We start from the raw sequence: 15,467 nt of genomic DNA, 5'->3' as shown, positions 1-15,467 counted from the left end.
GCAGAAAATTCAGACTTAAAGAAAAGAAATATCCTGTGCAACACTTCACATGTACATTCCTCTGCACTCCCAAAGAAGGAAAAAACAAAAAAATCCCACTCAAACCAACACAATAGAAAACAATAGCTTTGGTTGGATTTTTTTAAAACAGAGTTCAGAGATTTCTGTTCCTAATCTGTCTCTTCTGCTTTTCCTATGTCCTGTGTTCAGGTGTTTTCTAACCTGTACAAATCCACATGGTCTTCTGGTGTTTAAACCAGGTTGACCTGAAATAGCAAAACATGCCAGAAAACATCTTGGATATGATTTTCTTCCAAGAGAAGCAAAGCACTGAGATATATCGAACAAAGCAGAGGAGGAATTCAGCTAAAAACAATGTAACTTATTTTTCAATCAATATGGAACCTGACAGTTATATGCAAAGGTGTATACACAAAATATGAATCGTAATTGTCCATGTATGTATCTGCTACACAATTACACCCACAGCTTCTGCTCTCTGTGGACACACAGGTAAGCATCCATAAGCATAAATGTAGAAGAGGAATGATTCAGTGTAAAAGGGCTTCAGAAAGGTGTGACATGGAGCACACTTCATGAAATCGCAGTAGAAAGAGAAATCCAGACAGTGAAGGCAGGCAGGGAAATAAGCAGTCACCCAGGCAAAGAGTAATAACCAGCCATACAAGAACTCTGCTTGGGTTTGAAATCGTGCTTCAGCTGGCTTGAACAAAATCTGCATTCTGCTTCAGAGCACCATCCTGCTGAGTGGATTTATTCCTCGTGGATTAAGAGCTCTTACTAGGTTTTAGACTAAAGCCCTCCTACATTTTATTCTCAGTTCCAATACCTGTTCATTTCTCATTTCCTAACTGGAAGGTTAATAATAAGGATAATCCAAATAAAAATTTATCTTCTGCTTTATAGTTTACAAAGCATCTACCATGCTAGTGCTGGACTGACAACAGAGGAAGAAAAATACCAAGATTTACAAACTAACTACACACACTTCTTTCAAAAATCATATATTCTGATACCCACAGAAAGTACTAAAGGAAACTATTGAAGGTTTATACCTCTAATTCAGAAGAATAATTTAATAATACTTAAGATATATTTTAAAATACAAGATTAAGTGGGTTTATTAAACCTAATAAGGTGTTTATGAAAACCATGGATGCTGTTCTTTTCTGTTAAGATCCTTAAAAAGCTGCCATTTCAGGATCTATGAAGAACCCTAAAAAAAATACCATTTAAAAACTAAAACTAAAATCACCACTTTTAAAATTTTCCTATTCTTTGCATTCAATCTCTGTGAATAAAAATAGAGCCTATGTTGGGGATTAGACTTTCTATTGTCATAAATCATAAAAGGGATACACTGGTAATCTTTCATATAAAAACTGGACTAGTACAAGTATCTAGCTGCTACAATTCTAAATCACTGTGCTGCGACTTAGGGCCTTAAGGCAAAGGATCATATTCTGGTGTCCAAACTGTGAAGGGTAAGCACAAAGGGAAGTTGCTACATGTAAGCATGGATTCAAGAGGCTTTGAAGAGCTTAAAACCTTTCATAAACCTTAAGAGCTGTTTCAGCAAAACTAGAATCTCAGAGCACAGGCTAGTGCTTTGAAAGTCTTAAACTCAGCAGAGTTACATCAGGGTTTCTGTAAACCAACAGAAGTCTGTTTTCCACAAACCCACAAAACATCCACCACTAATATCTGATCTGGAAGATGGGATCAAGTAAACTCTGATGGAGTTTGCCACCGGACTTCAAGAATGACACTAAACTGAGTGGGGAAGTGGACATTTTGGAAGGGAAAGCCACCGTGCAGGAAGACCTGGACAGGCTGGAAGAGTGGGCTAGTAAGAACATTATAAAGCTCAACAAAGACAAGTGTAAGGTCTTGCACCTGGGTAAACACAGCCGAAGACTGCAGCGCATGTCAGAATATACTTAGCATCTCTGTGGAAAGGGACCTGGGGGTCCTGCTGGACAACAAGCTCAATGTAAGTGAACAGCATACAGCTGTGATAAAGCCAATAGGATGCCAGGTTACATCAACAAGGGCATGGCCAGCAGAGATAAAGTCATTATCCCACTCTTGCTTGGGCTTGTCAGGCCACGCCTGGAATACTGTGTTCAGTTTTGGTCCCTGCTATGCAAAAAGATGAGGACAGGCTGGAGACAGTCCAAAGAAGGGCCACAAAGATGATCCAGGGAGTGAGAAGCTGTGTGAGGAAAGGCTGAGAGAGATGGTTTTGCAGTCCAGAGACAGTCCAGAGAAGGGCCACAAAGATGATCCAGGGAGTGAGAAGCTGTGTGAGGAAACGCTGAGAGAGATGGTTTTGCTTGGCCTCGAGAAAAGAAGGCTCAGGGGAGACTTGATCACCATGTTCTCCCGGGAAGATTCCAACTGGATGCAAGAAGAAAACTCTTCACAATGAGAACAGTCAGTCACTGGAATAATCTCCCCAAGGAAGCAGTGGATTCTCCAATACTGGATACTTCTAATATTCAAATGGACAGGATGCTGGGACAACTTGTCTAGACTGTACTTTTGCCAAGAAAGGTTGGACCAGATGACCCTTCAGGTCCCTTCCAACCTGGCACTCTATGATTCTATGATCCTCACATTGCCAACATTTTATGTACATTTTAAGTACAAAAGTCCAAAACCACTTTTCAGCCCTCAGAACTGAACGTCCTTTGCTAAGATCAAGAAGATCAAGTATTATAATCCCATTTTTTCCCCAATCTTTCAGTCTGCATATTCTCTAAAAGCCCTTTTTAAGTAGGTTCGCTCAACTTGTGCTTCCTTAATTCCCTATTTCTGAAATGCAAGCTAATTCAACTTATTTATTTCTCAAAGGTATAAATAGATTCGTAAGTCTAAAGAGTGAAAGCTTAGAAGTCTGCATTTAAAAACAAAATGTTTAAAACTGTTCTCCTTCCTTCCTGGGTATTCCAAAACTGAGTAAATTACAAAGGAAGGATGAATAGCTTAGTACTTATTTTCTTTCCTCACTTTCCTTTCAAAAACCCTTCTGACCAAGACTATTCAAACTGTTTATTCATGCAACAAACCCCATGCAGCTTAGTTAGTGAAGAGGTTATACTAAATTCATCTATGCCAAAACCTCCACAATTACAGCCACTTCTCTATGCTGCTCATTCTTTTGGACTACACAGCATTTGCAGTGATGTGTGATCACTCACATACAGTTAAATTATTTGCTATGTATGGAGCCTTGTATCATAAATGTACAAGTCAGTAATTCCTGCCACTAAAGTATATACTAAAAGATAGCACATAGACAACACTTGAGCATTCACAGAAATATATTTTTCAGAATGTAAATGTACTAGCTATATTACGTAGTGAAAAACAACCCAAAAGTGCTTACTGCTCTAAGTGTAGAAAAGCTTAGCTAAATTAGCAGTGGAACTTTAAGTAGTGACCACTACACCTGGAACATGGCCAAAATATCCAGAACTGAAGAAAGATAAAATAAAAAGATCTGGATACTATTTCAGAACTACAGGTTTTGGCACAGTCTGAAAGTCCACTTTGCTCCCCATCAAAAAGCTCAATCTTGAGAACACCACAACTGAGCTACTAATGACTTTGTGCTTAAGGACATGCTCTAAACAAGCACAACCCTTTACAACAAATGAAGACTTTCCACAGATCACCTTTTTAATCACTGTTTTAAGCCAATCTTGCTTAGCTTGAGAAGTCCAACACAGCATGGTGTGTTGTTCTGTGTCCATCTGCTTATCAAATTTCTCTCCTGTTACAGCTTCCAGTGACTTGTCATTTTCAGCCTCTGCACCAGCAGCAAAAAAAAGCACTTAATAAACTGGAAAAGCAAAGTAATCATGAAGCATAAGGATGAGCTGGGACTGTAAAAAACACTGTGTTCCGAATCACTACAGACTCAGGAAGGGAAGGCCATGCCTCTGAAGTATGTGAAAGATGCCATCCCAGTCCTGTGACAATAAGGAGAATACACCTCTGTATGTGTGTATGTTAGAAAGAAGGCTGCTTTCCTCTCCATGCTGGCTATTTCTCCACTTGTTCTCACGGAGTTTCTTCACTTGTATACTATGAAAAGCAACCTGGTCTAGTGAAAGGCATCCCCGCTCGTGGCAGGGGGGTTGGAACTGGATGAGCTGTAAGGTCCTGTCAAACCCAAACCATTCTAGGAAAACAACATCACTAGGCAAAGAAATACATACTTAAAATCTAATTATTAAAAAAAGAGAATATTTATCCTCACAATAATAGATGCCACATCATGAACTAGGAGTAAATGAATTTCAGAGTCTATGTGAGATAATTATTTCCTGCTACCATTCGTAGTAAATGACATTGTGAGGCTTTCACAGAACACAGCAAAAAAAGACAGGTAATTTTCAAAGACAAATCAAAGAAAAGACAAATCAATCTCAGTATTTTTCATATCCATTTTCTTGAAATACATACAGACATAGATAAAAACAAAAAGGAAGACTTTTTGTGGCATTAATGAATTCTATGCAACAAATGTACAAACTTGTGCAACAATTAAATTGTGTTGGTTACCTGTGTAACAGAAAACGTGTTAATTTTTTGATATTACAATAAATTCACATCATACAGCACACCAGCCAGGAGCTAATCAGGTACTACCTCTGTGAAATTTAGTGCAGGGTTAGCAACAGAGTAGTTAAGATGCCTTTGTGAGAACAAGCCACAAGCAACACTAGGTTTGCCATCTAGTACAGTATTCTCCTCCCCCTGCTAAAGGCATCACTAAGAGGGGTGGGAGGACTCACCACACTGTCACTCTGTGGCTTAGGCTGTTTGGTGGGATCCAAAGCAAAGATAGTATACTCAGAGAGAAAAGCAGGTTCTGCTATCATCCCGGCTAGCAGCTGTCATTCAATGCAAAAAGTAGGAAAACGAAAATAAATCAAGTAATAAGGTCATGAACGTTGCACGATTTCACTTGGTTTTTCCACACTGTTCAAAATATCACAATACAGCCATTTACAAGACAAGAGATATCGATAAAGGCAGAACATAACCAGAAAATATGCATTAGATCATTTTAGAACAGCCAAAATACACTGTATTAAAATGAAATTGCAAGATATTTCCTCCCCAGTAGCCAAGAAGTTTCATGCTTCAAATAGGTACCAACAGCAGAATCTACCCAGTCATGGTGCAAGAGCAGTATGGCTGCATCTTCTCATTAGTGAGTTCATCCTCCATTCGCAGATGCTGGGTACCCAATGATTAAAATATTTAAGTACTTGCTCACAGTATTTTTGTTACACCAGCAGATCACTACCTGCTGCATCTTTACAGCTAGATTATAGGCACAGCTGTTTAATGAGTCCTATAATTATACTACCTAATGCTTTCCAAGACATACATGTGTTTTTATCTGCACTTTTTAATTTCTGTAATCACTTATTAAGTAAGGCTTTAAAACTAGCTAATCTAGTGAACTTGGGGGTGGGGAAAAGGGTATTAAACGTCACTAAAAATTATTCACATATCCCTGGAAAAAAGGCAAGGAACAATCTGTTAGTCTGCCAAAATAAAGCAGACTTAAATATTTCCACAATGGATTCTTGCACTTCAGGATGTGGCCTAAAACCCACTTGGAATTACCTCAATGGCTTCAGAAACATTAAACATATCTGGTGCTATACTGTCTAACATATCACTTGCACATTAGTGTTATGCCAGTGACGGGATCAATAAAACTAGACAAGCAGGGAATCCAACTGGACTGGAGCATACTGGAAACAGCCACAATGTGTGAAGATGTAAATAATCCTTTAAGTAACCTTCTCTAATCCCCAGAGTGCCATCAAAGCACACTTGACGCTTGCTACAGAAATCCTACTAAGATCTTCAAACATTCTGCTCCAAACATACTCCAGGGTAAAGGAACACCCTACCCCATACTGACCTTCATCTCAGGCACCAAATTAAGGCTATGGTATTACTGATCTTCTGTCACAGCATTTATCCTCTTTTTTGCAGTAAAATCTTACTAACCAGTGAAGCCATTAGGAGTTATAAAATCCAGGCTTTAGATACAAACTAGGTTATACGGCCTCCAAAATTTAGTTTTAAATTTGCATGTCAGAGAGCAAAAACATATAGACATACCTGAACCACTACCAATTTTGTATGGCAATGCCTGTTTAGAAGTACTTTAAATTAAATATATGAATACAGGAAAGATGCAACATTAACAAAGGTACTGAAGGAATATTATTTAAATTAATTTAAAAACAGAGTCATTACATAGTACTAGAGTGAGACTGAAAAGTACCTTAGCTAGTTTATCTTTAGCTCTAAGGAGAGCTATATATATTGTGCTCTGCTGTCAATTCCATAACACTCATGAGGATGTGAGTGATATTTGATCTTCATGACTGGGAAGTCACCCACAGCAAGCTATCAGCTGCTTGCTCTCAGCTGATGGCTCCAAACTAGTTTTGTTATCTTCTGCAGATGGGTCTAACTTGTAAGTAAATATATATAATATAGAACAGACACTTATTTGAACTCTAGGAACTATACTGAATATGATTGATATATTTCACCTCAAATTTTGTTTGAGAGCCAACGCAGTAACAGTTTGAAAACCAAACTTCTATTCTTCCTTAGAAAAGACCAGAAGCACTAAGTAAGCATGTTTTAATCATCCAGGGCTGCTTCAAACGACACCAAGACTAACTTAGAAAGCATCTGATATGCAAATTGTCTGAAGAGGTTCCATGCAACTACCAGTATATGCTTTTGCCTAACACTGTACTCATATTTTATGACCTACTTGCAAGAACAGAACACAGAACTAGACAGATTTCTGCTTCTTCCTTATACATGGTAAGATTATGAGTTTCTCTAACACTGCCTCTGGAGATCCACAGCTCCACTAAAGTAGAAGCTAAGAAAAAAGTGGGCATGAAAAAGAAGCTTACCTAGTATTCCATGAATGGAGCACACAGGTTTGATGGTTATTTTTAAACACTGAGAATGTTTTGGAATCTTGAAAACTAAGAAAACCTTAGCATTGCAGAATGCAAAGCAAGAATGTTCACCTGCACTGTTTAGTCTGTTCTTTGAGTAGACTAATTCTGTCATTTACAATGGCAATTCACTCTGAAATTGATTTTGCTCTAAAAATATTGAGTTTAAGTTCAAGCTTTCACATGCAATACTTCCAACTTTGATATTACAGCACTAAAAAAAATGAGAACATGATCTGTTAAAGACATACTAAGAGATAATATCCCAGAGGGAGGACAGAGGACATACAAGACAACTATGGAACACTGTAATTTTGCTTAGCTTTCAGTATCAAAAGGGTTAGCAATTATTTGTGTACTACAAGAGCATTTTAGCATATGATACTCTTCAAACAAACATTTTCAATGTATTAAATGCTGTCCAACTTCAGACCATTGTAAAGCCACTGCCCTCTGTACATGAAACATCTGCCTGGTCAAAAGAGAACACTGTAGAAAAACATGCCCCCCCAAATGACGTAATGCATCCATATAATCAGGGTATATATTTTTAGAGATAGCATGCAGTACCTGTATCTTCTTAAAGCACAGTAACACTGCCCCTGAACTGAATTTTATGAAAATCTAATCCAACAAAGAGATTTCCAAGACAATTTGCTTTTAATCATTATCAGTATTTATAAGAAACAGTTGGAGAAAAGAGATTTCATGTCTTGATCATTTAAATTTGTCATTTTAGAAAAGTTTTCCGTTTGTTGTAAAACCAGTTCTTATAAAAAAAACAAACAACAAAACAACCAGATTTTCCATCCCCTCAGCAGCTTCTCTACCTTCTGAATTCCTAATTACAGGATACGTTTCAGAAATAAAATTCTCATAACAGCTCCCCAGGCCCAAGGATAACTGTAAACCTGAAGTCACTTTAGTACTCTGTTTCCATATTTCTCATTCTGCCTCTCTGATCAGTTCAGTGTAACCACTGTATTTAGAGCATACAGTTCTTCCAACATAACTCAGCAGGTCCTGCGGGGAATCCTTTGCTTCTGCTGTTTGTCTGGAAAAGTAGTCTGAAAAAAGCAGTCTGCTGGGGGCAACATATCTCTAATGAAGCACTACAAGACAACATGTAGCTCTACAGAAAGCACTGACATCAGTAGCACCCACCAATATCTGAACACATGAAATAATACTGATGGCAGATTATCTCCTCTGTTAATGCTAGGATGCTAGTCAGGGTTACCTATCACCCCGATAGTGATTTTAATGATGTTTTATGGTGGATAATGTAACTTTTGTTGTTGTTTGTGGGTTTTTGCAGGGAGAGGTGTGGGTGGTGTTTAATTTTGGTAATTATTACTGGTACGACTAGGAACACTCGCAAGGGCCCAGTTTAAGCCTTTAAGCTCACCTGCCTTAAGTTACTTGAGCACTTAACTGGATTCCCCCAACTTTTCAACCAAAGTTAGTCTCTCTGCATGTAACTTTTGTCTCACTACCCCAATGGGTTCAGTTCATGGGTAAGACTTTTAAAACCTGAGGATTTAAAAGGTTTCCTAATCTGGGAGTTAACTACTACAGCTTAAAGGTCTGGTTTACTTATCTGAAACACTTCAGTATTTAACCTAGACTATTTGTACCTACATTTAACCTAAAAATTAGACAATTTGTATCTATAAATGCACTGCAAATGGTGATACTGAAGAATCAAAGAAAAAATAAAAAAAGCCTGATCAAGGACACAAGTTAGATTGTTTTTTTTTTAAGTTAAAAAAAAAACAGAAAAACAGTTCTCAACTGACCTCTTTGTCTGGTGGTAAAGAGTCTTCATCAGTCTGATCCGTAAACGAAGATGTGCTGCTGCTTCTACCAAGTGGTGGAGAGGATTTGGAAGGGACCTACATATATCAACAAGTAATAATATTAAAGTCCAGAACTAGTTATTCCGTATTATAATTTACTTCAACAATTACTAACTGTAGCATCTCTAATTTACTTCAACAACTACTAACTGTAGCATCTTAGTAAAGCCTCATCTAGATCTTCTTTTTAAAGAAAACAACCAGTTCCACATACTGTCTGTGATGAGTTCTACCTTACTACAAAGGCTCTAGAGCAGAAAATGTCATGAATCAGCTACAAGAGCATGAAACAAAATTGGTTATTTTGATTATTTGACCATGCTCCTCCTAGACCAGATTCAAAACTCAATCCTCCTAATACTTCAGCAACATAGTACAGCTGCTTGAGTTTTAAAAGTTTTACAAACTGAAAGGGATTCAAGCACTTACATATGGAATACCATCTGATTCCTTTAAGAGATTAACAACAACAACCAACAAAAGAAGGAAAAAAAATGACAACCTGCTTATAAAAATGAATCTAAACAAAGAGCAGAAGAAAATGACACATTTTATGGTATTTATATGAACCTGTTCTTCCTGAAATTTCACAACTTCACACTGAGTGAGACTGTAGCAAGCCACACCAGCCCATCCCAGATGTAGCTTGCCAGCCTCATACTTCAAAATTCAAGTATAAAATTTCAGTATAAATGCACTGAATATTAAAATATCAACAAGCTTCCATGTACAAAGAAACTAATTTGCAACATCTCTCATTAGGTATATACTACAGTATCATCAGAATGAACAAAGTGCTTAAAAAGAACCCCAACAAACCAAAAACGACCACCAAAAAGAATAGTAACTACCACAAATCCTTTAACACTTTGTTGCAGTGCCGTCACTGAGGGTGCATACATAAATTCTGCCTTGCAAAATATGCTTGTCTCACATGACAGTTGGATGTAATAAAACATGATTGCCAGAGCAGCAGACCACTGAAAAGATATTGCCAAAAAAGACTTTTTTTTTTTTTTCAGAAAATTACACTGAATTTATAGCCTAAATCAGTAAGCACATTTTGTAGAGTTTGGATACTAATGAATTAACATCAACATCATACAAAACACAAGACTATTCCAAAATAAGTCACAGTTACAGGTCTGACCCAAGTGGGCGCAGTGCTCCCACATGAAAATGCAACTCAAAAGTCAAACACCTCGCCTAGCACCAAATAAACCATTCACCATGAAAGCTCTATGTCCTGGTGCAAAATTTAAGACGAAAAATATTCACAGGGATTGAGGAACAACAATGATCTACTCATACCAACAACTCTCCTTCTCTTGTTCTTGCTCCCTAACCCAGTACCAGTGTGCCCTGGTTTCAACTGCGATAGTTTTCTTCCTAGGAGCTGCTGCAGTACTATCTTTTGGATTTAGTCTGAGAATCACGCTGATAACACACCAGTGTTTTAGTTGTTGCTCAGCAGTGCTTACCCTGATCAAGAACTTTTCAGTCTCTCATGCTCTGCCAGTGAGGAGAGGCACAAAAAGCTGAGAGGGAGCAGAGACAGGACATCTGACCCAAACTAGCCAAAGGGGTATTCCATCCCATAGCACATCAGGCCCAGTGTATAAACTGTGGGGAATCTCCTGGAAGAAACTGATCGCTGCTCAGGTCAGGCTGGGTATTGGGTGGGTGGTGAGCAATTGTATTGTGCATCAATTGTGTTTGTTTTTTTCCTCTTCCCTTTCCCCTTTTAATTTTGTATCTTCTCCCCTTATTTCCCTTATCATTACTAGTAGTGGTAGTATTACACTATCCTTTAGTTACTAAACTGTTATCTCAACCTGTGGGTTTTACATTCTTTTGATCCTCCTCCCCATCCCACCCAGGGAGGGGAGAAGGAGGGAGGTGAGCGACCAGCTGCATAGTACTTAGTTGCTGGTTGGGCTTAAACCAAGACACAGTGATTTAAAGATCACTTCTGGCCCTCACCAAGCAGCAGAAAAACAGTTTCCATAAGTTCACCATCGCCACTTTGGTGCTGTTGAGAAGGACGAACGCATTTCTTCGTCTCTTCATTCTGCCCTTAACGGTTCTACAGATTTCACTTCTCTAGAACAGAGATTATAATAGTTCAGTTGAAAGGGACCTACAACAATCTCCCAGTCCACCTACCTGACCACTTCAGGGCTGACCAAAAGTTCAAGCGTGGTATTACAGAATGTGGGAAAACGGGGGGAGGGAGAGTCGCAGAACTAGAGAAAACTGGAGCCTAGAAGCTGTAGTATTAAGGAACTGGTTAAGGGTGAAATACAGTTTGTACTTCCAGGACATTTGCTATGCATGGAATCTACTCCACCATGGCTCCCTGTCCAACACGACCTGCCATCATACCACATGCTACTTTGTCCAGAAGGATGCTGGGAGGGAGAGCATCAAACCCCTTACTAAACCCCAGAAGAACCACATTCACCACCTCCCCTTCACCCAGTAGGTAGGTGACCTTATCATAGAAGGACAGAAAATTAATTAAACAGGACTTTCCCTTTGTGAACCCATGCTGACTGTACCTGATGCTTGCATTGTTCTCTGAATGCCTTTCAACAGCACCAGTATGACCTTCTCTGTAATTTTTACAGGAACTGAGGTTGCACTAACAGGTCTGTTGCTTCCTGGGTCTTCCCTCACACCCTTCTTGTAATCTGGAATAACACTGCATAGCTTGCAGTCAGTAGGGACCTCCCCAGACTCCCAAAAGGACTGAGAGGGGTCCTGCTGTAACATCTTCTAGTTCCTTCAGTACTCTGATGAATCCCATCAGGTCCCATGGAGTTGTGAACATTCAGCCAATACAGCTGGTACCTTACAATTCCAGTGTCCACAAATGGGAAGTCACTGTTCCCACAGTCGTGGTCCTCCAACTCAGGGGACCTTGGGGTCTGTCAGTATTATTAAAGACTGATGCAAAACCGCACTGAATGTCTCTGACTTTTCTTCATCCCTATTTGCTAGGTGACCGTCTTCAACAAGTATCAGTCCAGGAGACATGTGGAATTGCAACAGCATTTTTCCTTGCCAGAAGTTAGATACTGATGTGTTCTTCAGCCTGTGAGGGGCAGAGCACAGGTACTCTAAATCTCACAAACACCAGTCAGCTAAGCATTCAGATGAAAGAGCGAAGGCTACAAGGGCCTCCTCAGAAAAACTGTTACACTTGAGAAGCTCCACCTCTGGATTTAAGCAGTCTTAGGTCAAGCAAAGTTAATCTCAGGCACAAGAAACCAGAGTACAAATGACAAGTTCTAGTCTCAAAGCAGAAGGTAAGAATAGAGCAGAGAGGCCATGGTGAGTGAAGGCTCCCTACAACAGAGTATAGAAAAGTTCAAAAATGAAGACAAACAAAAGCCTCATGCAACTAAGAAATGTGATCTATTAGCAAAATTTGGGTTGTAAATGTCTTGACAGAAAGTAGATGGTAATCTATATGATGAGTACCCAATGAGTGTAATGCATTTTAAGGATCCAAATTACTAAAAGCAAGGTAACAAAAGTAAATTCCACGCTCTTTTCAAGACTCCAGCACATTTTCCACGCCTCAAAACCTTCTTGCTCCTTCCTAATTTACAGAACCTGTTTTCAAATGAGACATGAGGGGTGAGCAGAGCTGCCTATTTTCCTTTTAAAATTCAAATTTAACTCCAATTTCCCACTGCTGCTCCTTGAGAGCAACCGAAGAATAAGCAATGCTGCAAGACAACTATTTTACACATTGAAAAGCTGTTCTCATTTTCTGCTTCATGTCAACCCTTGAGTGACATGATTCACTCTGTCCACAGTACAGCAGACTAGGTGAAAGCATTGTTTACTGTAAGCTCTTGTATTAAGTCTCACAAAACTTGTCCATGTTCATCTTCACAATCAAATCAAGATTGCAGTATATTACACTTTTGGGTGCACATGTTCACTCAGGCCTAAATTTATTCACAAGGCTGATTTTCAGCAAGTACCAATCCCTTAACACATGCACTGAATATCCTGAACTAAGTGGGTCACAATATCGCATGCATGCTGCTCATTGAATTTAGCTGCTGCTCACTGAAAATAGTAAGCTCTGCAGCTCAATCTCTTCACACTGTACTCAAAGTTCATCACATATGCCACTGGCAAAAATGTACCTAACTCCACTAACTAAAGACTCAGGGTTAATAACTATGAAAAAGCTTAAAATAAAACTCAACAAGCTACATAAAGCTTTACAGTAGATCCATTTCCAAAAATACTGTCCCCGTTTGACAAACGAGTCATTTAAATAAATACTACATAGCTCCATGTCAGCAGTTTCGAAACCATGGTCTAATACTGAGACTATGCAGTGTCAGATCTCCCCATGGTTCAAATTACATCCAGATCAAGCCAAGGCAACTGATGGCCTACTTGCAGAATTAACCAAATTATCTGCCTTAGCTTAACACTCCCATGATACAGAGCTTGTACCAGTTTTATTCTTTTAGACTCCAAGATGAGAAGGATACTTAACCCAGCAAAAAGCCAAAGAAGCACAAGCAGGTATCACCTTTTTCAGCACAGAGTTTAACAGTACAAAGTTAACTTGTGAAAGTCCTTCTACACAAATCTGAACTGATAGCATTTATTCTGCTTCAACACATGGATGAAATCATCACAACAGTTTTTGCATAGATACTCTGCACCCATGTCCCATGTCATATCTGATATGCATTATTATTTAAAACCAGTAGTTTCTAGAATTCAAGACTAATTATAACTTTGTGAAAATACAGAAGAGAAAAATGGCCAGTTAAATTATGACTAAAAACCCAAAAAGCCTCGCTCTCGGCTTTATCCTACATTGTCAGGTTTTCCACAGTTAAAAATAAAAGAGTAAGAATAAGGTACACAGATTAGCCCCTTAAATGATGGAAACAGAAGGGACTTACAGGAACTGAAAGAACAAACATACAGATGAGATAAAAAGATAATTAGTCATCGCAATACCGGATCATTATCCAGTGCACAGGAAAGCATCATACAGGCTGATAGAATTGGGCTTGTTTAGCCTGAAAAAGGGAAATCTCTAAGGAGACCTTGTGACAGTTTTCCAATACCTAAAGGGGCCCTGAAAGAAATCTGAAGGACTTTTACAAGGGCCTGCAGGGACAGGACAAGGGGGAATGGCTTTAACCTGACAGAGGGCAGGTTGAGATTAGACATTAGGAAGAAACTCCTGGCACAGGCTGCCCAGAGAAGCTGCGGCTGCCCCATCCCTGACAGTGTTCAAGGCCAGGTTGGACAGGGCTTGGAGCAACCTGCTCTAGTGGAAGGTGTCCCTGCCCGTGGCAGGGGGTTGGGACTGGATGATCTTTAAGGTCCCTTCCAATCCGAACCATTCTGTAACTCTTCAAACGCCGACGAAGAGCTCCACGTCTATTTCGCACCGTTTGCGTTCAAGCAAGAAGTGGTTTTCACACTCCTCCAGAAGCCAGCCTTTAGCCTTAGCAGAGCGCCTAAAAAGAACACCCTGAGCAGTGCCTGGAGAGGCTCTCCCCTAACGACGCAGCTACGCTTCCAAGTTACAGCGAAGCCGCCCGGCACTGACAGAGCCGGCCCCACAGCCCTCGGCCGGCCGCCACACACGGGAGCCAATGCCTACGCTCCACCACCCTCCTGCCGCCAGCACCGGGATGCCGAGGCCTTCCCGGGCGAACCGCGGCCCTGCCCGGCCGGGCACTACGAGCCGCCCGGAGCTCCGTCCCATCCGCCCCCCCCCGCAGCGACCCTACGGTCAGTCCCGCAGCACCGCGGCCCCTCTGCGGTACCTGCGACGGCAGCGGGGCGGCTCGTCCTCTCGCCCCGCGCGGCGACTCCTGCTCCTCGCTGATCTTCTGCTTCAGCTTCTTGAACATGGTGGCGGGAGGGAAAGAAGGAGGGAGGGGGCCGGCGGCGAGGGCAGCGCGGTGCGCCCCGCCAGCGGTCAGGCAGGCAGCGCCTCCCGCGGCGCGGGTGAGGGGCGCGGCGGTGGGACTGAGCACGGCTCGCCCCGGCCCCCGGAGCCGCCGCCGCCCCTCCCTCTCCTTCCTGGGTCGTCCCCCCTCCGCCAACGGCGGAGCAGGTGAGCTCCGCGGTGCTGCGCCTGCGCGGCCAACGTGGAGCCGAGCTCCGCGGGCGGTACGGGGTGCGTCGAGGCACAAACTTCCCGGCGGGATGCCCGGTGCTATTCCTCCTCCTCCCGCCCCGGGGAGGCGCGCTAGGCCGGGAGCAGCTCCGGCTGAAGGGAGGGACTGTCCGCCCGCGGGCCTGTCACCGCTGCTCAGTCAGCGGTGAGGGAGAAGGGAGCTGTGGCAGGATCTGTGCACTCCGCCGCCGTGAGGGTTTGTAAGCCCTTCCTTGTTACCACTGAGGTGATCGGTTCTTGGGCTTCTGAAAACTCCAGATTAAGAAGATGCGTAAAAGATGCTTTTTGAAACTGCCTGAAAAGCTGTCCGCTAGTAACAGAACGATTAGGGTTGGAAAGGACCTTTAAAGATCACCTAGTTCCAGCCCCCTTGCCATGGCAGTG

At 41.2% G+C, this 15,467-nt stretch overlaps 1 protein-coding gene across 5 annotated transcripts in view; it reads right to left on the bottom strand.

Annotated features, from left to right (window-relative positions):
* The window catches only part of GOLGA4 (golgin A4), a 54,690-nt gene extending 39,848 nt beyond the window's left edge, over window positions 1–14,842 (bottom strand). For 4 of the 5 annotated variants that reach the window (XM_061464717.1, XM_061464718.1, XM_061464716.1 and 1 more), the window contains exons 1-3: window positions 14,728–14,842; window positions 8,843–8,938; window positions 4,827–4,925 (exon numbers count right to left, since the gene is read on the bottom strand). In XM_061464717.1, coding sequence (XP_061320701.1) covers window positions 4,827–4,925; window positions 8,843–8,938; window positions 14,728–14,814 — 282 coding nt within the window. In that variant the 5' untranslated portion in view covers window positions 14,815–14,842. The remainder of the gene's footprint in view (window positions 1–4,826; window positions 4,926–8,842; window positions 8,939–14,727) is intronic. The other variant, XM_061464720.1, reaches the window with a different exon arrangement.
* Window positions 14,843–15,467: the final 625 nt, after the last annotated feature.

The sequence above is a fragment of the Pezoporus flaviventris genome, unplaced genomic scaffold (genome assembly GCF_033815535.1).
Source record: "Pezoporus flaviventris isolate CSIRO_AGI_PZ_B2104156 unplaced genomic scaffold, CSIRO_AGI_Pfla_v1 ptg000037l, whole genome shotgun sequence".
Taxonomy (NCBI): domain Eukaryota; kingdom Metazoa; phylum Chordata; class Aves; order Psittaciformes; family Psittacidae; genus Pezoporus; species Pezoporus flaviventris.
This window is presented reverse-complemented; position numbering and strand designations above follow the sequence as displayed.